The following is a 27,431-nucleotide window of genomic DNA, read 5'->3' on the forward strand; positions in this document are numbered from 1 at the left end:
TAAATCTCCCTAAGGCAACCTCTTCCAGTGATGGACCACCCTTCCAATGAAGAAATTATTTCTGATTATCCCACCAGGCAGAGTCTTGAGGGACATCCCGGCCTTTAAGAAATTTCCACACTGAGGTAATTGCGTCTCCGGCGCTCTGGTGGTTTTTAAAGTGAAACGCCAGGCTCCTGTTTTAAAGCCACATCGGTGCGTTGGCTTTGCCCTGCCGTGCAGGGGACCAGGGGAGCGGGGGCGCCGCCCGTGCCCGGGGCACCCCCGGCAGCTCCCGCGGCCGCCGCCGGTCCAACACCGCCCTCTTCGGGCCCGGCCGTGCCAGGGCGAGGGGAGAGCGCCGGCAGGGAGCGGGGTTCGGCTGCAGCCGGCACCGACACCGGGACTGCCAGCCCGCCGAACCCCGCTGCGAGCCGGGCACCGCTCCCGGCGGGCCCCGCTGCGCTGTGCGCGCTGTCCGGGTGGTCAATGCTCTCCTTCTCCTGTGTGAATTCCAGCTCGGGTGCCTCATCCACACTGATCCGATCCCTATTCAGGGCCCTGGGTTTCCCCCAGCGTTGGGCAGCTATGGGTCAAGAAGTTACCTGTGGACGGCACTTCTTAGAATTGTGCCCGCAATTGTCTCCTCGCATGTGCCTAAGCCTTAGGAGTACCCAAGGTGCGGTGTGACTCGGTGTTCAGCGGCGAACTCCCGAAAGTGAAGTGAATAAAGATGGAAATCACTATTTTCAGCTGTAGGTGCCCGTGAGCTGCTCGCAGCAGCCGATCTATCAATCGGCAGGGCTCGGGGGCCCTTCCCTCCTCCGTGGCTCCAGCAGAGGGTCGCTCCCTCCATCCCCTCCCGGCCCCAATCCCACCCCCAATCCCAGCCCACCGCGTAACGCCAGCCCCTGCGCTGCCTCGCCATCCTCGCTGGAAACTGGGCAGGAGCAGCAAACCTGGCAGCGCCGCGCGATGCTGTGCTCCAGCCGCTACCGCGGGGCGCTGTGCGTGCGCGCAGCCGGGCTTGAATAGGCGCCCGCCAGCCCGGCCGCTCGCCAGCCCTCCCCGCCGGCCGCGGGGCCAGCCGCTCCCCCGGGGGAGGGGGCCGGCGCTGGGCTCGGGGGGCACCTTCCGCCCGCCGCTCCGAGCAGCACCGCGGCTCCGGCTGCCGGGGCCGCCGCCGCGCGCAGCCACCAATGCGGGGGATACCGGCGGGGAGACAGCGGCTCCGCGGCAGCGGGGAGGGCAGGTGAACTCCGGGGAAGGATGACCGGCGTCGCCGCGATCCTCTTTTTCCTGCAGCTCTTAGCCAGGGCGGACGGACAGGTTTTCCCAGGTGAGTGATGCCCGCCCGGGCGGTGTCCCGCTCTGCCGTCCCACGGGTACCCCCGCGCCGGGCGGCTCTCCCGGCAGCCCGAACTCTTCGCCTCGACCGTGCCTTCAGCCCCGCGGGGAGCCCCCGGTGCCGTCCGGGGAGCGGCGGGGGATGGAGGCGGATCGGAAGGCGCTGGCCAGAGGCAGCGAGCGGCCTCGGTACCCGCCGGTCCGGAGGGCCGGGGATGCGATGGGGATGCCGGGGCCGGGGGCGGCTCGCTCCTGCGAAAGTTGCGTGTGGCAAGAGGTGACGGCATCGCCTTTATTCCGGGATTCGCGATACGTGAGGCGTTTTTGGTGGTAAAGAGCGTTTGCGAGCCCTAGGCAGGAGTTGGCTCCTGCGGGATGAGCAGCGCGGGGGGAGCCGCTGCTTTTCCCTTCGGGTCAGGGACGGGGGTCTGGGCTTGCTCGGGGAAGTTCAGTGGCAGCTGTTTCACCACTTGCGTGTCACAGCTCCAGGAACTTTCTCGGGGTGCTCAGCCACTCTCATCGGCTCCTTCCCAATTGTCACTTTCTGTCGTTGATGTTAAGGAATACTTTGTTCTCTGGCATGCGTACAGTAATAGTAGCCGGCTATTTTCCCACTCCTACGAGTTGCTTTAGGCATAGTTTGAATTACTTGAAGATGACAGGTGCTTATAGAGCTGGCTCTCTCCTCCTGTGCTATTCTGTAGGTAATCCAAAGCTACACAGGTCTTGTTTTTCTTCTGGATCTTGAAATGCATTAATTCTCTTCCTGCACTTTGTGCTCATGCTAAAAAATAAGCAGTTATAGCTTGCTTCTCTCTCGACTTAGGAAAAAAAGTATTTTAAAACTACCTGTATATTTAAGACGAGTAAAATTTCCCTGTGTATGTCGCTTAACACAGGGATATAGCTCACTGCTTATGACTTAGGCATGCTGGAGACACGAAACTAAGTTGAGCTCACCCTCAAACACAGGAAGGTTTTTGTGACTCGAAGCAGCTCGAATGACCGTGTCTCGCTGTTTGAAAGCAGCGCTAGCGGCGTGTTGGAGATGCTGGGCGCCGTGCACATCTTCCCCCCGGCCCCTGGGTGCAGGCTGGGCTCAGGGACGGGGCTGGCCGGGCAGAGCCTCGCCCGAGGAGGTGTTGTCATCAACCCGGCTGGCTTTGACACCACCGGGATCTTGTTTACATTGCTAGGCAACTGCACAAAGCCCAGATTTATTAGAGAGGCTGGGAAATCTAACCTAGTTAAATAACTGCTTCCTTGAGTAAGCAATATGTGGAGCTATTTATTTCCCCCCCCCCCCCTTTTCTCTCCCTTCCAACTGTTTTCGTGTTCTTGACACTTGTCATATAAATTGAGATTGGATCCTGGGCTTTTGATGAATCATTTAGTCAGATACTTAGAAAGAAGAGTGTTCTGTGAAAATAGCAAAGTTTTAAGGGGGCAGAAGACACTTTGTATTTGAGGGAGATAATGTAATATGAGCTAAACACACGAAAATGTAACATATTTCAATTATATTTAGGAAAGTAATGGAATATTTAAATTATAAGTTCAGTGGAAATAGTAAGTGTGAGGGTTTTTTTAATCATAAGTATCCCCTTCTCGAGAAGGTTCTCTTCTTCTAGACAAAGTTCTCTACTCTTGAAATAAATATCTGCTGTGAAGTGTATCGGTCTGAGCTGTGTCCCTATAGCTGTGGTTTATTTATTTGTTTGTTTATTTTTACAATGGTGAAAAGCAAAGTTTTGCAGGTGCACTCTGTCCCTGAAAATTCGGCGAAGTTTGGAGTGGCTCCAGTTGATGCCATCGGTGTCTTTCCGCATCTTCCATCAGGTGGTGCTCTCTCCATAACTTTTAGGATGCAAATACCTCCCGTCTCCGATTATTTTTCAAAGCCTACTGCGTTTATACATCAGCCTTTTGTTAAACATCCCGAAAAATCACTGTGCACGTTGTTGGCTGGGGTTCATAAAAAAATGTTTTCTTAAGTGATCGCTGGACTAGGAAATAGGAAAGGCACAAGACAAGACGAAATGTAGTCAGTTCCTACCCGATTTGCACAGCTGCTGCTGCTTTGTATCATCCCCAGCGTAAAATTAGGAATACTACAAAGAGACAGCAGAATGCTCATGGCTTCTCCCTGGAATACTTCATTTTGTCCTGAGGGAGCTGGCTAACACTCATTTCTTTATGTAATTTCTCTATCGCTCTATTTATAACTCTTCTCCCCAGCAATTACTTCCCCCTCTCTACAGTCTCTGTATTTATTTGTAACTCAACATACGCTTTTCGAGGTTCTAAACTTTTTGTCAGCCCTAGGGTCAGCTGCTAATTTAAATGCTTTACTTTTCGTGCAAGACACAGAAGTAGTGGTAGTGGTTCCCAGTTCTTCAGGATTTTTGAACTGAAGGAGCATTACTTACGGAGAAGTTCTTCTCCTGAAAGTCCTGCGGTTCTCCTCCCACCAAAACATGTGGGGTGTTCCTGCAGTCACCGCACACTTGGCCGTTGTCTGCTTTGTGAGGGTTTTTAGCACAACAGGGGGATAAATAGAGAGATTAAAGTCATTTACAGCTGCGAAAAAGCATCTTGGGGGGAAGTAGGACAGAGGGTTTGCATGGGGGCTGTTGACCTGAACACCAGATTATTTAACACTTGTTTTTCTGCTGCTGGCAGTGTTGATTTCATTTCCCCACCTATCCGCTCCTGGTTTTGCTGGCGGAGTTGGGACTTTCGGATGTGTAGCTGCAAAATCGCGAACTCACGGCAGCTGAGAGTTCATTACACAGGGCTGGTCCGGGGAGGAGAGGAGATGAAAAGGGAGCAAACTGCAAGGAAATTTTGGGGGGAAGCTTTAATTTAGTAGGAGTTCATTTGCTCAGGGTTTGCTGTCAGTAAATTGGCGGTGAAAAACGGGCCTTTCTGAGCGAGCTGCTCCGTGTGGCACTTGTTAACAATGCAGCCATTTAACTCAATAATCACTTTTCTCTCCCTCTGGGGAGCTGTTAGCACCACAATTCCACTTTATTTTTATCCCTGGCTGGCTCGATTTGTTTTCTAATACATAAACAATTAATCCTAAGAAGGTGTTGTTGTGAAACTGCCTCTTTCGACAGCGGCAAGGAAAGGTCACGGGGTGTATAAAGGCGTTTGTGAATCTCTGAGGGATAATCCTTCTCTTTTACAAATGCAGAGGCTTTTTAACCATCCACCCTCCTGCAAGTCCCAGAGCTCTGCTTTTCTTGTTTAATTGTACTTTTAAAGTCTGTTATGCTTTGCGTGCAGGCCCACGTGCTCTAGTTTTCATTAATATTAGGGGAATGATTTGGGGCACTTACTGTAGAATATTAAAGTATATTTTTTTAGAAGGCACCATCATCTGTTGCCATGGAAACCCGAATAGTAGTAAAGATGTAGGTCTGAGGTTTGAACCTCGAAAGCCACGGACAAGGGCTGTTTCTTATAGGAACAATTACTTTTGTATATGAAATCCAGTTAAGTGGAGAGAAGAAAGGGAAATAAATTGATCTGGTCAGCATTGCTCTGACAATCCTCTTGAGTAACATTCAGCACAGAAGGATCAGTGTCTCTGATTCTCACTGTATGTACAGTGTGGGTTTTTTAAAGCTCATTATTTATCATAATAATTGCTTTGTGCCTCTTGTAATTTTCATTGTGATTTTATAAGTGAGGTGCACAAATGTGTATTGGCAGGTATTGTTCTTTGCTTGAATGGGAAGCACTGAATGTACAATGGAGAGGTGTGCATTGGAAGTTAAATATTTTGGCAATGGGCAAATTTGAGACTGATTTAACGTGACTCTAATTAAAAAAGAATAAAAATAGCAGATGTTCTCTGAAATCCACCTACCAAAATCTGATTGCATACATGGCTTTGCTTACTGATGAGACCGATAATTCTTCTGCATTACCTCAGAAATCCTGCAGCCTGGTTGACATCCCCACAAACTCTTACAGTGTTTGGGTGACGAGCAGCAGGATGCGTGTGTGCATTGCTATATAAAGCCCTCTGTCTTTCTAGAGAGACATTCCTTAATTTTTTATGGAAACTGCTGCAGTCTGTTTCCTCGGTGAGTTGTAATGCACAGATTAAATATGTAACTGAGCTTCCAAAATATGCTCGTAGGAACATTCATAGATGATACTTTCCTTACATGCATTTGAAATAGCAGCAGCACACAGAGCTCACCTGCTGCCCTGAACAAGTTGTTGTCCAGCTCTCCATCTGTGATGCAGGAAACCTTCTGTGCCTCCCATTGCCTCGGTAGCAGAGGGCCCCACTCCCCTCGGAAGGGCTCGTGGGTTGACATTCCTTGGCTCTGTGCTCATGTTCTTGTTAAGTAGGTGGTATATGCTCTTACAGTTTCTCTGGAACGTTTCATGGAGCAGCATTACTTGGCTCATTTAAGCCAATGTATTTGGCCTGGAGTAACTTTTTTTTTTATACCACTCACAGTTTCTAGTTTTCTTAATTTGTTTTCTTTAGCTGGTGGTCTTCCCAGTTTGTGCTGGATGATACTACTTAGATGTACCTTCATTTAGATGGTCTCTGCTTTTTTTTTTTTTTTGAGACATCCTTACCTACCTCTTACCCTACCACCTTCCTGGCCTGGTGCTGTCCCTTACTTTTAAATGCCATTCCAGGCAAAGCCAGAGAAAAAGAGCAGGCACCGAAAGGTGGTGGGTGCTCCTGATGGCATCAGTGAGGACTTCTCACAGCCTGGTCCTATCTTTCTGTGCATTTGTCATTACGCAACAAAAAAGAGTTCATTATTGTGAGCCCTAAAGATCATACATCTTCATGGTAAAGGAGACAATTACTGTGTCTTAATTGGACCATGCATCATTTAATCAGTCCTGCTTGTTTTTTAATATCCAATAAATACATCCCATTTATCGCTGCAGTTCAGAGATGTCAAATGTTTTGCAAACTGGATGACAGGACATTGCATGTTCCAGAGGAAAATGCTGATAAAAAAGAAATTTCAGCTAAAGAAAACAAGGACCTCTGAAGAAAGGAGGTTGTTAAGGTGTTGTTTAATGCCCCATTTAAAGATGATGTAATTCTGGGAAGTCCTGGTAAAACAGGACAAGAAACCCCAGGAAGAAAGGACCTACTTAGTGCTTGGTCTCCCCTGATTTTCTTGTTTTCTTTTAAGTAGTACTTGTAAATCCATCCAAGGCCAGTTGCTTGTTTCTTTTCTCCAGTTGGATCCCCTGGGACTGCAGCCTTGGGAATTCAGACCGACTTGGTGAATTCTGCTGCCGTTTGAAGTGTGGTGCAGCTCATGTAGTTGAAGAATGATTGAGCTGCTTATGAATTTTGGGAGGATGGGACCTGGCTCTTGTTTCTTGATATTTTTGAGTTCATCTCTCAGGAAGGCTGTGGGGTTTGACAGCTGATGATGTTGTGTGGGCACAGATCAGCGCTGCAGCCTGAGCAATCTCCAGTTACGCAAAGCTCTTTGTTCAGCCATGCTGTTCCCTTTGTGCTGGAAGTGCTCAAAGTGTCCCATATCTCATGTTTTCTTAGCTGAAACAGCTTCAGATCTGGCTTTACAGAGGAGACAGAGTTTATCACTTTTTTTTCCCCACATACATCCTTGTCAATCTCAGCTTCATTCCTGCTAGTGGCTGTGTAGAATCACTGGGAAGCAGCTCCTGGCTGTGAATTCAGCTGTAGAGTGAAGGAGGGCTGCTCCACTCTTGTCCTCTGCAATGCTGTAAAGAACAACAGAATCAAGAGCATTACCACTTCAGCCAGAGTTTATCCATTTTTATGTTGAGGATCAATCCTTGCCTCTTTGAATTTGAAGAAAGTATCATTACCTGTGTGAGCAGAAGTAGGGCTTCGTGCTGTGCTGGGGATATGATTGGATTATTGTGCTTTTGACTTCAGCATTGCTGAATTTGTTGCTGCTACCTTAATCTGAACATGTGTGAATCTTCCTTCCCTTAGCACTGACTCAAAGGTCAGCCCTCAATAACGGAGGGGAGAAAAGAAATCCTAAATAGGTGCAAATATACCAATTTTCGTGAAGTGGGCTTTCAGGTTCTTTTATTATATTTATTTATTTTTAGTGGCAAAGTGTGGGGTTGGGGGATGCTAATGGCGCCACGGGGTTTTGTTTATCTGAGAAGATAACGATGATTTGTAGGAGTGTTGATTTGTAGGAGTGAAAAGCCTGTGTGATTGTGATCTAGTAGAAGTAGGGCACAAAGCAGGGGAGGAAGAAGGGAATTAAAGCTCTATAATGGACCTTTCTTCCTTTAGAAATGTTTACTGGAAATGCGGCAGCATTTGCTGGATAAGCAGAAGAGCATTTCTGTCAGCAAGATGGGAAGCTGCTGAGCTTGATGGTTCTTTTCTCCAGAAAAGGGATTTGCTGTCAACATGTACCCACTTAGGTGCAGGCAGCCCAAATTTCATTCTGCATTTCTAGGTGGGAATTCAGTGCTCTAATGGGAACGATTGCTGCTGAAAATGTAAAGTGCAGTTTCTACCACAGTCAGTCATTTCTCGGGGAAATATTTCATGGTTTTGATGTTTCTTCAAAGGTGTGTGGCTGTAGATTTAAAAAAAAAAAAAGAGCAAAAACCAACCCACAACAAGCTAAGCCAAGAGGCTGTGTCCATCTAGCTCCACACCACTGCTTTGAGTTGGTACCAAGCATTTTTATTAATTTGTTCTTTGTTCTTAAGAAAAGCACCAAGATAAACAATAACGACCTATTTCTGGTGTTTTCCGTGCATGCCCACCTGTTTAAAAGGGGTGTATTTCTCTAGAAAGTCTCTTCTTTGCTTTCTCTGGCCCTTAGCTTGGGCATGTTTGTCAAGTGGCTGAGCAGAAGTGCTCGTTACCTTCTCATTGTTTCCTTCTCCTTCCGCACTCGAGAGGCAATTGCCAGTTTTGCAATGGTACCAACTCTTCTCTCCTAATGAGTCTCTAATAAAACTCCCTTTCCCTCTTAATTGTTTATTTAACCTGAAGGGATGGCTTTGTTGTGTAGTAACTTCGGAACACTTGAAGAGCCAAGTGCTAAATGCTTTAGAGGCACAAATCACTGTTGCTGTTTTTTTAGTGGTTTTTGTTTGTTTGTTTGTTTGTTTTTGTTTTTAATACCCTGAAGAACATTTTCTTTGCAGTTGTACAAGGGAGAAACAGCAGCAGAAACATGAACAGTGCCACAGTCAAGCAGGAAGGGTGGCAGCTGGCAGGATCCTGATGTTTGGCTGGGGAATAGTGATGGAGAGTGTGATGGGAAGAAGAATATGGTAAATTTATAGCAGTAGGAAGAGAGCATGTATGAAGAGAAAGAGGAAAGAGGACTTTGCCAGAACAGAAACACTGAGGAAGCAGACATAAAATAAAGCTCTGAAGTGGGCTGCTGGGTGCTCGAAGGCTGGGAGGGTGGCTGGCACTGATATAATCTCCCTTTCTTTAAGCTAAATGTCCACCAGAGTCATTGTGAGGTAGCTCATGGCTGCAAATTTTGCTCCTTAGGCTGAAACGGGGGATACAGCACTTAGTTCTTGTCTTTAATTTCATAGTGATTGAGTATCTCCCTTCACAAATCAAACTGATATGAATATTTTGAATTTACCAGCAGCCCATTCTAGGTTTGCTTAGAAAAAGATATATTTATCTGTTATATTTGCCAGTTGCTGATATTTAAAGAGCATTAACCACACCAACACCAGTTGTCCCTGTTGTTCCTCCAGTTCAGCTGGTATTTCATAGCTCTGCTCTTGTGCTCACATGAGAGATTGCACACTGTTTATTTCAGTAATGGAAAGGAATAAGCATGTGAAAGGAAAAGCCTGTTATATTTACACTCTGCAGAACACTGCTGCCTGTATCAGAATGGCTGATCAGGATATTCTGAGTACCTCGGTGCATCACCGGGCTTGGGTCAGAGCCTGTGCCGGGCAGCCAAGATGTGCCTCAATTTGTGCAGCAGCCAACCCTAATTAAACATCCAGGAGCCATCCCCCACCTAAAACCACTCACTCATCTTTGCACCTTCCCTTCAAAGAACCGGTTTTGAGCCTTTCAGCGCTAGACAGAATTTTTGTGTTGCGCTGCTGTCTCGGGCTGCCCAAGGTGCAATCCCCTGATGGATTTCGACTTTCAGGTGGGTGGCTCGAAGCTCCCTGTGCCCCCAGGTCTGGCTGCCGTGCCAGCACTGACTCATTCCCTCTCTGGAAGGTGCCCCTCTGCTGCTCTCCTGCCCAGCAAGGCAGGTAAAGAGAGCCAGGGCTGGATGGCTGCCAGCATCCCACTGATCTCATGGCACTCCTGTGCACCAACACGTGCATTTAGTACTTGCCAGGGATGCTGCGTTGCACCCACTAATTCCTTTTGGGAAGTGGAAATTTATTGATTTGTCTAAATTAAATCCAGACCCACTTGAAGTTTCCCCCAAATATGACCTGAATAATCGTTTTGTTGAAAAAGAGCTGCTCTAAACCAGGCGCTTCCCTGCAGTTCTTGAGGTTCAGACGTTCCGGCGTGAATCAGGGAGAATAAATCCATGTGATCTAGTAAAAAATAATAGATTTAAAAAAAACCCCCTCATTTTAAAAGGGATTTTTGCTATGCAAATGTTGGTCCAAACATTTCCCCAGCTTCCTGAATTATTTTTTTTTTTTGCTGGCGATAGGGTTTCCTACGCAAACAGTAAATATTTTTATGATTAAAACATGGGAGATGGTGTATGTACTAACAGCTATCAGCACGTGGTAGGAATGATCAGAGAAGTGGAAAGCTTGGAAATAAACACAGTGTCTCTGTTGGCACAGGGATAACCCTGGAGACTGCCAAGGCCAGATCCTGCAAAAATAAGAAAGTATAATTAATTGTCCTTAAATGAACTTAGCAAGTAAAAATAACCCTTTTAAAGTAAACTCTTAACTTTGCATCTTTTATAATAAAGCTTTTTCCATGTGCTGAAGGTTTCCGTGTTCTGTAATGTGTTTGTTAAGATTTCTGTGCATATTTATTGTAAAAAAATTCCATACAGGGTACAGCTGCACTGGACATCTGCTTTACTCTTACACTTTGATTTTCTAATAATAATACAAAAACATTTCTGATAATGGCTGGGAAGTAATGTTTTGGAATGTTATTTGGTGGTTTCTGAAGATCACTTGGCAGTTGTCTATATTGAATCACTCCTGGGTTTTGGTGTGATTTTTTTTTTTGCTGTGGGGTTTTTTGATTTGTTTGGATTTTTTAGAGATTTTTTTTCTCCATGCTCAAAAGCTGCTTCTGCTAACAGAATGCTCAACAAATGTTTCAGTGGAAGAAATACTGAATTTCCTTGTGTCCTTTAGTGTAATTCCCAGTGGTCACTGACTTCGGGGTGACTTGCAGGTGTTTAAAACATGGAACAACAGCAGCATTAACAATACATAAATCCCAAACTTGTATCATCCTGCTTGCCAGGTGTAATTCATGCTAGAATTGCTGGAGAGAATGTAGGAGAGTGTTTGGATTACCCACAGAATTCTTCCCATGTAGGGGATGGCAGAAGGATCACTCAGATTCAGACTTGAGATGCAATTTCCATTAAGGCTGAGAAAATTTATAAGCAGTTCCTTTATACATTTTTGCTTAGTGATGGTAAAGTTTCAGATTTTCAGTTCTTAAAAAGAAGTCAGAGATGAGAATCTCAGGCAGAAATTTAACAGAAATCATGAGTAATAAGTGCAATGTAAATACAGAATGAAGGTGTATACAAAGTGATTTTTGAGTGGAGGAGAGAAATCTGGGGGTGATTAATGCTGGGATTTTTTGAGAGGACTGGCTGGCAATTGATGGCATATTTGCATCAAACTGAATGTGGGCTTGAAAAGCAGCAAGTGCTCTAAACTAAGGGCATATTATGCCACCTGCTGTGTTTGTATTTTAAAGAGTATATGTCAGGATGTTTTTTGTGCCTGGAATATTCCTCCTGAACATCCTCTTATTTCCAGGAGTGACAAATTAACATATTGAGAGTACACAAAAGTGACATAAATTTCTCCTCTTTTCAGCAAAGATTTGCAGTATATAAATCCATTTAATTTCTGGATTTCTGAGAATGGAGCTGTGAAGGGGAGAGTACCTCAGAGGGAAGGAAGGGGAATAAGGGAGAAATATTTAATGCACAGTGAAAGGAGTAGAATGAGATAAAAACAAGAAAATAATTACTTTGGGCATTACAAAAATCTTACTGCTGATCCATGAGGCTGTGGAACTGTGTCCCAGAGGAAATGGTGGAAACTCTGTTGTCTGAGTCACTTTAACTTAGGACAAAAAATTGAACAATCCACTGCAGGCTTTTTCCCCTCTAAATCTCTGACTTTATTATAATGCTGTTGGAGAGGGTAAAGAAGAGGAGGTATAGTGAGGAAAAAAAAAAAAAGTGATGATGCTGTATTTAGTATAAGTGATAACACATACTAAAGCTTCTTTGCTGTTTTTTAGTTAACCTGATTATGTGTTAAATATCAACAGCATCATGGTGAAGGCAAGACTGTGTCATGAGCCCCTCTAAATCCCCCTCACCCCCCAAACTGCATTTAGACCTTATCTAATCTGGCAGCAAATAGTGAGTGTGGGATTAAAAAGCCCAACCAACAGAGCATGCCACAAACAAACAAAAAACCCCACCAAAAAATCTCAGCCAAAACCCCCAAGCAAACAGAAGACCAGCCCAAACAAAACAACAAAACCCGATTAGAAGTGCAATATGTGATTTGTAGGTGCTAAAGAAGCACAGAATGTACCAGTCAGAGACAGGAGGAGTGTTAAGCATGTGATGCTTTATTTCTGTATCAGGATTCCCGAGTGCTCTTGCTGAGCTGCTGGAGAGCTGGGGCAGGGGAGCATCAGCTCTTAGCCTGGGGGGGCTGGGGTGGGACCCCAGGAAGGGCTTTGGATGTCCCAGTACACCTGCAATCAGTGCTGCTGGGCTTGCTGGGGAAGGGTCCGTCCACAACCCTGAGCACCCTGAAAATCCCCGAGCTGCAAGTGGGGAGTGGCATCCCCATGGGTTAACCCTTCATCTTCGAGTGCCTGCAAGGACAGGGCTGGGCACGGGTCTCTGAGGTGGGGGGTGAGTGTGTCTGAATGCTGGTGAAGGCCCAGAAATTCTAGAGCTCAGGAGAAACCTGAGAGGAAATTAATAATTCTCTCAGTGGAGCTCAGTTTTCATAGTGTGCAGTAAATAATGCATGGGCCCACGGAGCTAACAGTAAGAATAAAACAAAATATTGAGTAGCTGCCCCTCCAGTCAGGGCCATCCATCTTTTGCATAAACAACTAAAGGTCCCGTGGCAGAAGTGTGGGATCAGGTGATTTTTTTTCAGTCAAACTCCAAGAGCACTGGCACACAGGGTTTTGTGGATAACTTTCTACTAGTGCAGCTAATGCCCCTGAGAAAGCTTGATTATTTATTGATGTTAATATTACTCTTTTCTTAGTGTCCCTTTGTGGCAGGGAAGCCCATCACCTGAGTGGTCAGGAATTTGTGGGCTTCTCTTTATGGCTTCATGAATGTACAAAGGGGTTTTGCTGCTCTGTGTGTAACTCTGCAACACCCTCATCCTTTTTTCTATCACCCCAGAATTGCTAAAGCAGGGATACGGACAGAAGTTTGGGGATTTGGGCAGAGTCAAGTGCTTTTCCAGTCTAAACAATTGTATGGTTTTGTGTTGTGAAAGCTCGTGACAAGCCATGAAAATGTAAGGAAAGTGTGTTGGAATTAATAAATTGGCTTTTTTGCCGTCATAGGTTTAGATTCCACTGGCGCCTAATTCATGCAGAAAGGCACAGCTGTCACTTCTCAGGTTCTGTGTCAGGGTGGTGACTTAGTTGATTGTTCAGAACTAGATGGCAATGGAAATTTTCTTTTATGCGAATTCAGGATAAGATAGGAGCCTGTAAACTGAACCTGTATTTTATTGGTAGTACGTGTCCATAGAGCTGTGCAGGCAGCTCCTCTGTGAGGTGATCATGAAGGGCTGCCAGGAATTTTATTGTGGTTTAGACTTGCAAGGTGGCAACTGGACTGCAATGAATTGGGATTTGAGCCTTTATAGTTTTGTTTAAATTTATATTTGCTATGTGGTGCACTTGTACTTCTTGTTTGAATCAAAATCAGCATCATGTACACAATTAAGGTCACCCTGTGCTTCGCTTGCCTTGACTGGAGTAGTAGAAAGCTGGGTGGGGAAACCAGTGCTGTTGCAGTTAAATTGAATCATTTGAATCCCATTAAAGAAAAAAAGGAGGAGAGCAAACACTGTTATTTATCAGTCAACTTGAGGGAATTCATGTCTTCTGGAAATTAGCCTAATCCTATTTTTTTTTTTTACTATTGTTCTCAGCGTTGATGTTACTGTAGAGTTAAAGAGAACAAATTATAATGAGTTTTTTCAAGACATTCCTTTTTCTTTATGCCCCTAGGCTTCCAATCCATTTTCTTTCCTCTTCTCTCTCCTTTTGCAAGACATTTAGTGGCCGTTCACTCCCGCTGTGTTCCTGCAATGCTCATCCATGTTAAATTATATTCTAGGAATTTGCAGTGGCACAGCAGCAGGTGTCTGTGTGTTCATAGTACGTGCCCAGTAAATCTGCAGATCAGCTCCTGTTCTGAGGCTGTCAGGGTGACTGGAGTTATTTAGGAAACCTCTAGATTTTCCACTTTGACAACTCTGTTAAGAGAAATAAAAAAGTTAAAAAAAAATAAAAAAAACCCCAGTGGTTAAAAATATTTTAGCAGATTTGTCTTAAAGCCAATGGTCTTGAGTTTGGCTTTCAGACACATTTGATGGAAGGAAGGCAGGAGAATGGTGGTTCATGCCAAGGAGGTGTTATAAATGCCTATTATGGTACTGGCTTTTCACAGATATTAGGGTGGATAATATAAGTGTGCTGTTGAAACGGTTTTTAAGATATAGTTTTCTTTAGGAGTAATTTAAGCTGATGAAGTGTCTTTGTAGTAAGTGAACTGCTTGGTTGGATTAACACCCAATAAAGACACCTGCTACTGATACACCAGCTACCAGCACGGACTGTCTGTAGAGATTGAAGACCACAGTCCAAATGAAGACTGGTAAGAAAAATGAATTAAAACCACAGCCAAGAAACACACATGTTCTAAAGAGGCAGATTCAAGGAGTGGCCATGCAAAACAGTTCCTGGAATACGGAAATTATTTTATAGAAAAGTTTGACATGTATGAGAGGTCTATGAATATGCAGCTGATGAATTTAAAGGGTGTCTCCAAAACAGCAGAGGTGCTCCCAAGCACCCAGCCCTATTACCCGTTGCTTTATTGTTTGTCTCTTATTGTCTTTTATTAAACATTTTAAATTTTACCAGGAAAGTGAACCTCGTTTTTCACAGAGGGAAGCCCTGCTGAAGGGGATCTTCCTGTGCTGCTGGGCTCCCAGCACTCATGGGCTTTGCTTTTCTTCTCCTTGGGCTCATCCCACCCATCCCACTCAGGCCTGCCAGAGGTTGGAGAGTTATGTTGAGCATGCACACCAAGGATCTTGAAATCTCTGAAAAATCCAGCAGGACCAGGGCAGTGACTGTCCCCCTGTGCTGGGCACTGGTGAGAGCCCACCTTGAATCCTGGGGTCACTTCTGGGGCCTCATGACAAAATCCTGGAGGAGCTGGAGTGTCCAGGGAAGGGAACAGAGCTGGGGAAGGGTCTGGAGCACCAGAAGCAGCTGGGGGGGCTCAGCCTGGAGAAAAGGAGGCTCAGGAGGGACCTGGTGGCTCTGCACAACTCCTGACAGGAGGGGACAGCCAGGGGGGGATTTGGGATCTGCTCCAGGGAACAGGGACAGGAGGAGAGGGAACGGCCTCAAGGTGTACCAGATCAGGTTGAGATTGGAGATGAGGGAAAAATTCTTCATGAAAAGGGCTGCCAAACACTGGCACAGCTGCCCAGGACAGTGGTGGAGTCACCATCCCTGGGGAAATGAGAATGTGGGTGGATGTGGCACTTGGGGACATGGTTTAGAGGTGGCTTGGTCAGTGCTGGGTTAACAGTCTGACTCAATGATTTTGGAAGTATTTCTCAGCCTAAACAATTCCATGATTCAGTGTTGCAGGAGAAGCTTGTGGAAAGTTGCAAAAATTTGGGAGGATCATGGTGGGATTAAGAAGTTTGCTTATTGCAAATTTGCAATTTTCTCTTTGTCATGGAGAGAGATTCTACTGGCATCTAATGAAAGAAGACAGGGCTGCCACGTCTTAGTCTGTCTGTCAGAATGGGAACTTAGTTAATTGTTCAGAAATAATCAGAAATGTTCAGAAATGGAACTTGGAATTTTTCTTTTATGGGAACTCAGTACAAAATAAAAACCTGGAAACTTAAACTGTAGTTTACTGGCAGTACACGTCTTTGGGACACAGTAATAAAATAGTACAAAGTAATGGGAGCAGGAATTGCATCTCCAAGCTAAATATTTATGTATGAATTGACCTTGGTTCCTTCTCTTCCCTTCCTTGCCTTTAATATTTTAAAGAGGAAGTAAATACCAATGGAAAATTATTTGTTGTATTGAATACTGTTCCCCTGGATACCTCTCATCAGATGATAACTTTGATTCCAAAGATATTAGGGAGGAGGAAAATGTTTATGTTGCTGTTTTACAGCAGAGCAAATCGAGTACAAAAACATTATCTGTAATATATGAGTAATTGCACAAGGAAATTATTTAAGGAGAAAGTATTTAAAGATGAGCATGAATCAAGGTTCCCCTCCCCCAGCCCCTTATGATACTTCACTGCTAATTAATTCTTCCAGACTTAAGGATATTTGCAGCTCTGTCTGCCCTGGTTTACTAGGAAAATCAAAATTCTCTGATTCATCACACTTGTATTTGGTGATCTCACAGGTGAGAATGAAATCTTGCCTTTTTTAGCAAACTTTAGCTTTCCCTGGGGACAGAGCAGCCCACTGAATGTTGCACTGAAATCATGCAGTCAGTGAGAGCTGTGCTCCCTTCCCAGCACCCCTCGTTCCCCCAGGAATTCCTGCAGGGTGGCGTGCTCCATCAGGGAGCAGGTGGATCTTTGGTACTGTGCTTAAGTCAAGATTTGAACGCTCAGGTTCCCTGTTCCAAACTCTGTCCCCATCTTGTTTGATAATCTTGAGCAAGTGAATCTTTTCCATGTCTCACCTAAGTCTGTCGTAAGGAGCATCCTTGTTTCTTTTCTCTCTCAGGAGTTTGGGGATGAACACTGGTGAACTGTTTGAAAATTTCCTGATGAAAAGTGACTTGGGGGCATGTGTTTTCAGGTTGGCTCCTATTTCTTAGTAGTGTCAAGTGATAACTTCCCAAGAAGATTTGTTTAGATCTTGGCTGTCATCCATGAACATGTGCTCAATAAAATCACTGGAGATACTTCTTGTTCACCTTCCAAAAACGTCATGAACACACTGAGTGGTGCCAGCTCTTTCTTGGAGGAAGAGATCATAGAATCACAGGATGGTTTGGGTTGGAAGGGACCTGAAAGTCCATGGGCAGGGACACCTTGCACTGTCCCAGGTTGCTCCAAGCCCTGTCCAACCTGGCCTTGGGCACTTCCAGGGATCCAGGGGCAGCCACAGAGATTTCTTCTCTGGGAAATCTCCTTTATTCCTTCCCATGGACATGGATAATCCATGAACCTTCCTGAGACTGAGCTTTCCCAGCTTTCCTTGTGTCAGGTGCTCCAATCCCTTCATTATTGTTGCCTTTTGTTGGATTTGCACCAGGACATCCATATCTGTCGAGTAATACTTGTGTCTGTGTGTCTGTTTTAATCCTCTCTGCTCAGATCAACCCTAATACAAAACCTTTTTGTACTGCCACCTTTTTCTCTCTGTGTATTTTACACAGACATGTATCTTTTAGGATTTATTTGGAGGTAGCTGATGCGCAGGACAGGTTTTCCCAGGTGATTGTTGCTTGATTAAATTTTAGTGGGTGCTTCTTCAAATATTTGGCTTTGCTGAATAAATTGGTGTATTATGTTCATCCTGATTTACTGTCTCAGTGCTGTCCACTCAATACAGAAAGCTAGTAATCAGAGTGTCAGTAGCTGTTATATTTTCACTTAAGGGAAAACATACTAATTCTTTTTAGAGACAATATACAAAAGGAGATTTTTTTTTTTTTTTGTGGCACACTGACTTGTGTAGAATTTGTGTTGCTAGAAGCTGAGGTGTTTTTGTTTTTGTTTTAAAGGCTTCTTGAACAATTTATTTCGTTCTTTTGGAGAGCTGAACATGCTTCTAGTACTTGGCTTCAATAAAGCACGGATATATATCTGCTGTCCTTGTGGCTTGGACACTAGGACTAAACCTAGCTTAGAGTCAAGCTTAAACTGCGTTTAAATTTTGTGAATTATAAAAAAAACCAAGTCAGTTTTGTCTCATGTGGTGCATTGGGTGGGTTGGGGCTGTTTGTGGTTTAACTCACTGAACACATTTACAGGAAATGGTGTTACAAAGTGTAGTGCTGCATATTTGACACCTCTAAAAGCCCTTTTCTGCCAGCACTCTCTTTGAAACTTATTTTTGCATTTGATCACGTCTTAATATAGCAGAGCAGTCTTTGTGGGAGAAAGAGATTTTTTTTTTTAATTTTCCATTGATGGAGCTGAAGTAGAGAGAACTCTGAGTGGAGGCAGAATCCTGCTGTGTTGTGGGTAAGGGCTGTGTGCCCAAACCATCCTGCTTAGTCTGGGTTTGCTCCTGTGGCTCCACGTGTGGCTCCATTCTCACCTCTAGTTCCCATTACGGGTTTGACAGTGCTGCTGTCTGTCTGCTTGGAGCAGTCTTGTTAAATGTAATGACTTTTGAAATATTCCCCTGCCTGCAGTAGCGTGTGAACTGCAAGCACTGCAAGTATTCCTGGAAGCAGCCTGAAGAGTGTTTTCAATGTGTGCACTAAACAGGGTAAGAGAGAGCTCCTGTGCTCTGAGCTTGCCCTGCTTTGGTGAGGAAAGACGTAGACATTTATCTGGACTTGTACATGTCCACGAGCACAGCAGCGTGCTTGGTGTAGTTCTCATCTTGCCTTGAAGTCTCAACTCCTAAATTTATTTTAACAGATGGAAAGGATGGTTTAGGATGAGGCTTTCCTGTCTGAGCTGATTGCTGAGGCTGTGCAGGCTCCTCTGGCTGCAGAGATGCTTTGGTTCATGTTGGAGGGCTCCCAAGGAAACAGGGGCAGCCTCGGTCCTGTCTGTGCAAGGGGGGGGGGGGGGGGGTAAAAATAGCTCATTTACCTCTTTTTCAGCAATGTTAGCAAGACAGGAAGAAAATGTGTCTGTTTTCATTGTATTCTTGCAGTATTTCTTACTTTTTTGGGGCAAACTTTCAAGTTTTGTATTGCACGATGTAGGAACTGAAATGGAGTATTTTGCTGATGAGTAAAATTGGAATCGATACTCCAACACTTGTTGAGGAGCAATCTTTAGCAGAAAAGCATGGAAACTCTGCTTCAGTTCAGAACAAAACATTGCTTTGGAATGAACAATTAAAATCTATTGATTTTTAACTTGGAGGTATTAAAGCAAGGAAGTTTAGTGTCAGCTGCTAAATTGCTTTCTTGTAGCATTGTTTTCTCATACAGATAAAGCCTTGCACACGGAGCTGACTGCTTTTTTTTTCCTTTTCCCCTGGCACCTTCCTCCAAATCTCTTTCCACATCTGTGCTGAGCTGTGGATAAGCACATGCTGAAAATTGTCAGATTTACCAATGTGTGTTGAAATATTTCTGAACTGGGTCATTAAAGAAGTGCTTTTGTGAAACCTCTGCTGGCTTTGGGAACCAGTAGAACTTGGGCAGGATGAAATGTCAGCTTTCCCTTCTCCATGTGCATCCCATCCCTGCCCTGTGTATTTTGTACTGGGGGAAAAACGTTAAGTTGTGAATTTTCTCCCAAATCAGATGTTGAATCAAATTATTCTCTTGGGGCTTTTCTATGAGTTAAAGGATACCAATCTGCATAAAATCTCTCCACACAAGCTGGTGCTTCTTAGCAGAGATGGGAATAACCCCCTTGTTCCCACAAAGTCATGTGGCAAATATTTTACCTCAAAAAAAGAAACTATGTGAACAAATTTTGGGTTGTGGGGTTGATTTATCTTCCTCCCCCCCACCTTCATTTTTTAGGGTTTAAAAACTCAAAATAATGAGGCTGCCTGTAATTCAAACAGTCTGCTCTGCACTTTTGTATTTGACTCTAAATGTTGCAGATTTTTATGTCTTTATTTTTTTTTTGCAACTCTAAAAGTTCAAGTGTAGGCATTAATATCCACTTTTGCACATATTCTTATGCAGAAGAGGGGACAGAGGCTTCAGTGGGGGAGCTCTTGAAGACAGTTCTATTAATTCTAACAAACCTGGAAACTTGATTAGCAATCCCATAAGTAGATGTTGTCATTTTGTTTGAATGTCTCTGCTGTTAATAATTAAAGGTAAACGACAGTGTTTAAAAGAAAAAAAGAGTTTATGGGAAGATTGTAATTTGCATATATAGGCCGAAGTCTTTTCAGGTATGATAATTTCCAGTGCAGCAAGAAGGATGCTTAAGAAAAGGCTTGTGGAGGAGATGAATTTGAGATTTGAAAAGAAGAAACCTGTGTTTCTGATGTATCTGACTTTCATTGATGTTGCTCACTGATAAAATAGAAGCAGCAGAATTTTGTCTGTGACTTCAGCTGTATAGAGGAGACATTAAAGCATTCTTTGAATTTCTGTGAAGGTTTGTGCATTAATGACTGAGCAGCTGGGCTCAAGGATCTGCTTCAAAGCCCACACATGGACAAGTTCCTGGTCACTCCCTAGAACTGACCCATGTCCACGTCCTCCTTCCAGCTCTGTTGGACCAGAGGAGTCTGAGTGTTTTGAAGTGATCTTTCTTGCTGTGAGTGTGGCATCTCTGTTTGCAGACCTCTGGCAGCATCACTGCCCACACTTGAGCTGGGAAGGGGCTCAGCTCAGGTCCCAGCAGGGACAGGGACAGGGACCTTGCTCCACTCTGCTTGCAGATCCTCGTGCTCCCTCAATATTTGTGGTTCTGCTTCTCATCTCTTGGAATATTGCCCTTCTCAGGAAAGCAAACATTTGCTCTTCCCTCGTTTCAGTGTTGGGCTGTGAGAGAAAGGTGGTGATTACTGCTCCATACCAGGGGTCTAAAAGACATCTGGGTGCTGCTGGTTTGTTTTTCTTAAATGCCAACTTGTTTTTCTGCTTGGATTGCTGAAAATAATATGCGTGTGTGTGTGTAGCTGTTCTGTAACATGTGCAGATGGAGGCCCTGACTAACTGTGAGGTTTGGGGAGTATCTTGGCCCTGAATTAGGAGGATTAATCACTTGTAGGAAGTTATTCCTGTAGTTTTACTTTTGCCAAATGTAAAGCTTCTCTGGCACTTGCAGTATCATATTTTGGCTGATGTCCAAAAATAAAAAATGGTCAATAACGATTGCCAGTTACTCTGGCAAGGAACCAATTATCCTGTTCTGTTTCCATCCCTCTGTGCACATGTCAATAAATAATCACTCACCCGTGATCCCAATCAACTCTCTGATTAAACATATGTGTGCTGAAAGCTTTGAAACTCTAAATGGTAGCAAATATCAAAATGCCTTTACTCATTTGGATTTCTTTCCATCTGTTAAAATACCCACTGAGGCCTTAAACTGTCTGATTACACTTAAAGTTGACTATGGAAAATCAGTTGCACATTGTGTGGACTGATCCATATTGACACAGAAATACTCATGCACTGTGTGAATTGTGTAATAGCACTGGGAAAGCGTCTCAGTACTGAATAATGGGATGCTGGGCTGCAATAATGGGTTTTCTGTCCACTTTAGAGCCGCTCAACTTGAAAGTTGTACAAAGTGACTTTGTAGTTGTCCTTGTCTGCGAGATTTATGATCAGCTGTTCTGCACGCCACTTATGCAGGCTTGAGACTTTTCAGATAAATCCAAGATTAAAATAATTGTTTTATAAACAGTCAGTAGATACAGTAATGGGTGTTGATAGAGACAATTTTTGAGACTGGTGTGGTTTTAGTGGTAATTGTGTGGACAGCATGTTCCCAGTGTTGCCTGTGCATTCCCCAGCCTGCGACGATGTTCCAAAATGATGCTGACTGACTTTGGTCCATATCACCTGCAGCAGGCAGCATCAGATTGGCTTCAGGGCTCTGGAAGAGAGAGAAACTGTGGCTGCATGACTTCAAACAGAAGTGGTGTTTTGATTTTTCCAAGAGCATGTCCTGTACTGCAGGAGAATACAGGGAAAGCTGTGGTGACAGCAGCGTGGGTGTTTGTAGGGAGCCCTCGTCCTTGCTCACCCCTGCTGCACACTCTAGGACATCAAACACTGTGCCACACAGCTTGAATGCTGATGATGAGTTTTCCTTTGAGCGTTCAGGAGCAGATGTGCCTTTAGTTTGGGAGTTCACGTGTGGATGTTGGGAGAGCTGCTGGAGTATGAGGCTCTGTAGGCTGAACATGAAGTGTGCCAGGAGCACAATTTAATGTTAAATGTAAATGCAGGGCTGCAGATGGCATCCTCGGGTTTCAGGCATATGAAATCAAGCTGCTGCTGAGCTGGGTTTGAGTTGTCTTCCACCATGGAAAAGCTGAAGCTGCACGAATTGGACCTTGGGTTTGTCTTTGTTCAGAGCAGAACAGATTGCTGGTTTTATGACTGACAGCATTTTGCACTGAAAAAAACCCAAGTTCTCTCAGAGTTCCAGGTGTTAGTTGTCTGGGCTGTGACAGATTTTTCCTGTCTTACTGCTTTGTTTCCCTGATTCCAGCCATGTTGTATTTCATGCATCAGTAGTTGTTTAATTTGTCATGATCCTGAACTTCCATGAACGTTCTGTGCTCAACCAAACAAAATTTGTCTCTTTTTAAAAAAAGAAAGTTCTGCTTTCTATTGATTCAGGAGGGAAAAAAAAAAAGTATATAAATAGTAATATTCTACCTATTTTAATTTAGTTCTTTCTGTTGTATTTGTGGATTTTTTTCAGTCCTTGCTCCAAATTGTTGCAGGGCAGCATTAGCAGCTGTTCCTCTTGGCATATGCTGTTTAGTACAGTATGGCACCATCAATTAGTAAACCTTTTACTGGGATGAATGAAAACATTAAATATGGAAGTTATGATATCCTAATTTCATGCTGTCTTGAATTTATTGAAATTCTCTTCTGTGCTGCACCACAAGTTAGCCATTGATATTTATTTTACTGTCTTTTCTATCGCTCATATAATTGAGGAAAGTTCATATAAATCAATCCTTTGAGTTTGTGTAATGTAGAAATTTATGTGGTTTAAAAATGGGAAGGGGGGTGAGGCTCCTGTGGCAGACTTTCTAGCCTAAACCCCTTGGATCTCCATTGTGCTGCTACTCAGAGATTATTTCCTATAATTTACAGCTGTGTTTAGACCTTGATCTCAATGTTAAGGAAGTTCAGCTCTTAAGATCAGCCCACTTGACTTCAGTAGGCGAGAGCTTGAATATGTAAGTTCTATGCAAACTGAGTAATATTTATCAAATGGGTTTTCAAGGCTCATTTTTCTCCACATATGGTGCTTCCCCTTTTGGGGACCTCTCTATTTCTCCCTCTTTCAATTCATCTGGTGCTCCTGCCTGTGGTAGAATTGATGTTATTTAGGAATAGCCTGGCTGTTTGTAGACGCTCTCTCCAGACTGGCTTTTGCCTGAGCTGCAAGACCTTTGGATGTGTATGGCACAGCCCAGCCCAGGACACACACTTGTTCTCTCCTCTCTGAGGCTACAAAACTTCAGCTTTAACCTCACCCTGCTGTGCTGCCAGAGCTGTGGAAGGGACCTGGATCCCTCTGAAGGAGCCCTACTCTCAGCACCTGTGCAGTCAAGGCACAGCTCAATTCCACCCAGGCAGAAATAATGCATTTCAACTGTATTGTCTTGTGAAGAATAATTAATTTTCAATGCCCAGAGTCTGAGAACTGGTGCTCAAGTCGGACTTCATCACAGGGCACAGTTGTTTCTCCTCTGGTACAAGGGGTGTGTAAGGGCACAAATGTCAGATGAGAAGTGTTCATTCCTTAATATACCAAAGACCTTCTTAGTTTCTGCTATGTTGTTTCTGTAGTAAAAACCTTCCACATAACACAATCTGAGAAAAAAATAACTTGTAGAAGCAACTTTCTTTTCTTGGAAGAAACTAGCAGGGGAGCTAGATTTGTGGTTTTGTTCTTTAACTCCCTGAAATTAGTTTAGGAGTTCAACAGGAGTTATTTTCAAGGTAGTGTTAAGCAAGATGTGCAAATGGCTCTTAAAGCCCCCTCTGTGCTCCATAAAAGCATAAAACATCTTCGTGTGTTGTCACTTAGCTCCTGAATTTTGCAAACCAGCCCCTCTTTTGGGCTGCTGTGTTTGGGAGGGAGTTCACTGGCCATCGTGTGACACTGGACAAATTGCTGTCGTTGTCAGGATGTCCCCAGTCTGAACAGGCTGATGTCACAGTAAAAATGATTTTTGTGTGAGAGAATGTGTGTCCAGAGGGTAATGTACAAAGCAGTCGGGAAGTTTAACTTTTATTACTTTGGGGCAGTTAGTGGCAGATGTTACTGCACTGAGCATGGAAAATTGCACAATGTGAATGAACCAAAGGAAACTTGATGGGGCCGTAGATGACAGGATCAATAGAAAAAGAAATATGAACAGATCAATACCTTCAGATAGCTCTTCTAATTCAGAGAGAGGCACAGCATTGATTTGTAAAATAAGAGTATGGATGCAGCAGTTAAAGCACCCTGTGTGTACATGTACTGGATAATAAAATAATGTGCCATGCCCTCAGCCTCAATCAAAGGCAGAGAGTAAATCAGCAAACGTGTGTCCCCTCTGAAGCAGAAGGCTGTGGAGCATGTAAATGAACCAGCTGCCTCTGAGAGAGGGCAAACTGCACCCACAGAGGATGTTCATCAATCAGGAAGATGAACAGTCCTTGCTCCACATTGTGCAGTTGTCCTGCATGATGCCACGAGTGAATTAGAAGTGTCTGGAGGATCCCACAATGTAAAAATCAGCATTTCCTATTGTGGATGTCTTCAGATCTCTCTCTTGCAAATGCAGGCAGCTATTCTGGGTATTACTTAATATCTAAAAATCAAGGAAAATTCATTTTTCTCTCCTGAAGGATCCTGCATCTTGCCAACGTAGATGTGCAAAGAGAGGCGCTCGCTTTAACTGGGACTCATTGATGCACCAGAATTTTTAAGTTTGTTTTGTTCTTAGAGTTCTGAAAATGGCTGAAGGGCTGTGACCATTCCTAGCCTCAGTTTCCTAAGTAGACGCTTAGTGGGTTCCTGTTTTTTAGAGACAGGATCTGCACACGGATCTGCTATTAGGGAGTGTCTGAAGTGGGGAAACCCAACAAGGTTACAGAAACAGGTTCAGTCCAAATAACAGGCCCAAGGGGGACAGCAGAAATTCCTCACCTGGATGAGAAAAAGTTGTCATTGAACAAAAGTTACCATTAAAGGAATTGCATTGTGAAAAAAAATACAGCCTGTTGTGTTTTATACCACTTTTTTCAGTGTCCCTTCTACACATACTTTTCCCATGTCAATCCTAACATGTGATAAGTTACATGACTTCAGGTGTGGATATGTGTCAAGCTAAGCTAGATGGGTTTGTGCTTGCTATGTGTATGTGCAGAGGTGAGTTATGAACTGCCTTAAGAAATTTCCTGCTCTGAACACCTGATGGGAATTGGGTATCTGAGGCCTATGTGACACAGAATTTAATATTGCAGCTTTTCTGGCAGTTCTCATTTCAGGTAGGGAGTGGCAATTAATAATTAAGAACCACACATGAAGTTGTGGTCTTTAATAATATTGAAATTTCTTTCATTTGTGGTTTATGGAAGTGGGGGGTTATCTTCCCAAATGCTCCTCAGTGTGTTGAGCTGAGTGTGTTCCTCACTTGCCTTAGGGAAAAATTATAGTATTAGTGAGAATGAAAAGCTGTAGCTTTCTAGTTGTTCGATGCCTTCGCTGCCTTGGTGGAGGGAATGACTGTCCTTGAAAGGGTAGATTTTGCAAAATTCTTTCTTTTCTGTCAGAAAATATGCACGGGGAATGACTGCAGGTGTTTGTGCTATACAGATGTTGGTTCTGTCTGTGTGTTGGGAGGGGAAACCCTTCAGATACTGAAATCACCTGGAGATAAAGCTTTTCTTGTCCAACCGGGTAGGACCAGTCCATGTTTAGGCTCAAAGGTCACACAGTGTAAGTACTGATGTTCTGGTTGTGTAACTTCACAGAACAGAGCAAGCCAAGCCCCACATGGGGCTGCTCCTTTGTGCAGCCGGGGATGATTTCCTGACCCTTTGAAGAGGTGGTAAACAATCTGTGACTGCAGTCCTTGCAATGCAAACACCTGTGTGAAACCCCTGGGTGAAGTCTCTGAGCAGAAACTCTACTTGAGGAGTGCCTGTGTTGGGATTGGGAAAGCCTAAATCAAAACAATCCTTCCAGAAAAACTTCTGAATAAGCAGCTTTAGTTATTCAGCCTTCCTGTGCATCTGAATGATGTGTTGTCAGAGATAATGTTGTAGAGAGATGTTGGTGTATTATAAAAATGTTATTGAATTAAAATGTGAGCACGATCCAGCCCAAGCCATTCTATAAATATCTTATTATGAAAGGCTATGAGATGTTTCTCTTAGCAAATTTAAAATAATCATTAGAATCCTTCAGCAGATTGCTGTTAATTGGATTGAGAATTAAACAGCTTTGTATGAGTGCAAAGTTAATTAATAGCTCATTACTTTTTAATAAGGAAAATTCATTTGGAAATAAAAGAGATGCCATGGAGTTTACCACAGATTTGAGATGAGATTGGGAATATCAGCTATTCTTAGTGAGAGAAAAGATTTATAATTAAGTTGCCAAGGTTGGCTGGTGGTGAGGGAGATGGAATTGATATTTGACTCCTCTAAGGGCTGGAGCCCTCGAGGTCCCTTGGGATGCCCTGTGCTGTGGTGGAACCAGTCACAGCCTCCCTACCCTCCACCTCTGGGAAGCTCTGGAGAAGACAGGCACTGTGGAGCAAGAATGGGCATCTGAGGTGCCCCAGAGCATTGAGTAGTTAAATTAAATGTCGGAAAAAAATTCTATTCAAAAGTGCCTGCTACATAAAAAGTTTGTGGTTTTTTTCCTTTCCTTGACAACTATTTACCTCTCCCAGTCTCTTCACTAGAACCAGCTCCTGACTTCCCCTATTGCTCCTTTCTTTGTCATGTCCCACATCCTCTGCCTGCTTCCATCTGCAGACTGCCTCCTGCTCCCATCCCTTTTCCCTGTCCATTCAGCCCTCCTCAGACCTCTCCTGACTCAGATGTGCTGGTTTATCTCCACACCAGCAAATCGTGGGATTAAGGAGCTGCACCCCATCTCCTCCTGTGCGTGCCTTGCCCGCTGTGCTGAGGGAATGCTTTGTGCCAGTGATCCCAAAGGAGGACTGGAAAGGCAAAGTTGCTGGATACTGGAGAGTGAGAGGATGTTTTCCTCACAAAGGAAAGGTGGGGAAGGTCCCTGCCCTGTGCTGCTGCAGCAGTTGGTGAATTGAGCAGGTGCCACCTCATGCCAAGGGAAATGCCCGGTGGCAGTTTGAAGTAACTTTATCAACACTTCCCCTTACTGGCATTTAAGAAGATTTTATGGAAGGGATCCCATTACTATATTAAGGGCTGTTATTTTAGTCTATGTGGATTTATGGATTAATTAGTTTAATTCTTTATTAATTGATTTCTGTATCAGCTATTCAATTCTTTTACCTGGGGTTGATGCCAAGCTGGTAACTGCTCAGGTCACTTAAGTTGTTCTTTAAAACTTACAAATAAAAAACCTTCCACTGCAAATAAAAAATGACCCTCCACTGCACATCTCCTTTAGGCTAAGTCATAGTATTTGGATTTTATTCAGTACATAGAAGTAAATCATATCAATTCTTTATTTCTCTTCGTCTGCAAACACACCACAGATTTTGGAACTTCTTGTGTT

The 27,431-nt window shown here is 44.0% G+C and overlaps 1 protein-coding gene across 1 annotated transcript in view; it reads left to right on the top strand.

The window, feature by feature from the left end:
• Nucleotides 1-1,248: 1,248 nt before the first annotated feature.
• The window catches only part of PTPRT (protein tyrosine phosphatase receptor type T), a 428,744-nt gene continuing 402,561 nt past the window's right edge, over nt 1,249-27,431 (top strand). Inside the window, exon 1 of the mRNA XM_062505329.1 lies at nt 1,249-1,318. Within this exon, the coding sequence (XP_062361313.1) occupies nt 1,249-1,318 (70 nt within the window). The remainder of the gene's footprint in view (nt 1,319-27,431) is intronic.

This window comes from Cinclus cinclus, chromosome 18, assembly GCF_963662255.1.
Source record: "Cinclus cinclus chromosome 18, bCinCin1.1, whole genome shotgun sequence".
NCBI classification, from domain to species: Eukaryota; Metazoa; Chordata; class Aves; order Passeriformes; family Cinclidae; genus Cinclus; species Cinclus cinclus.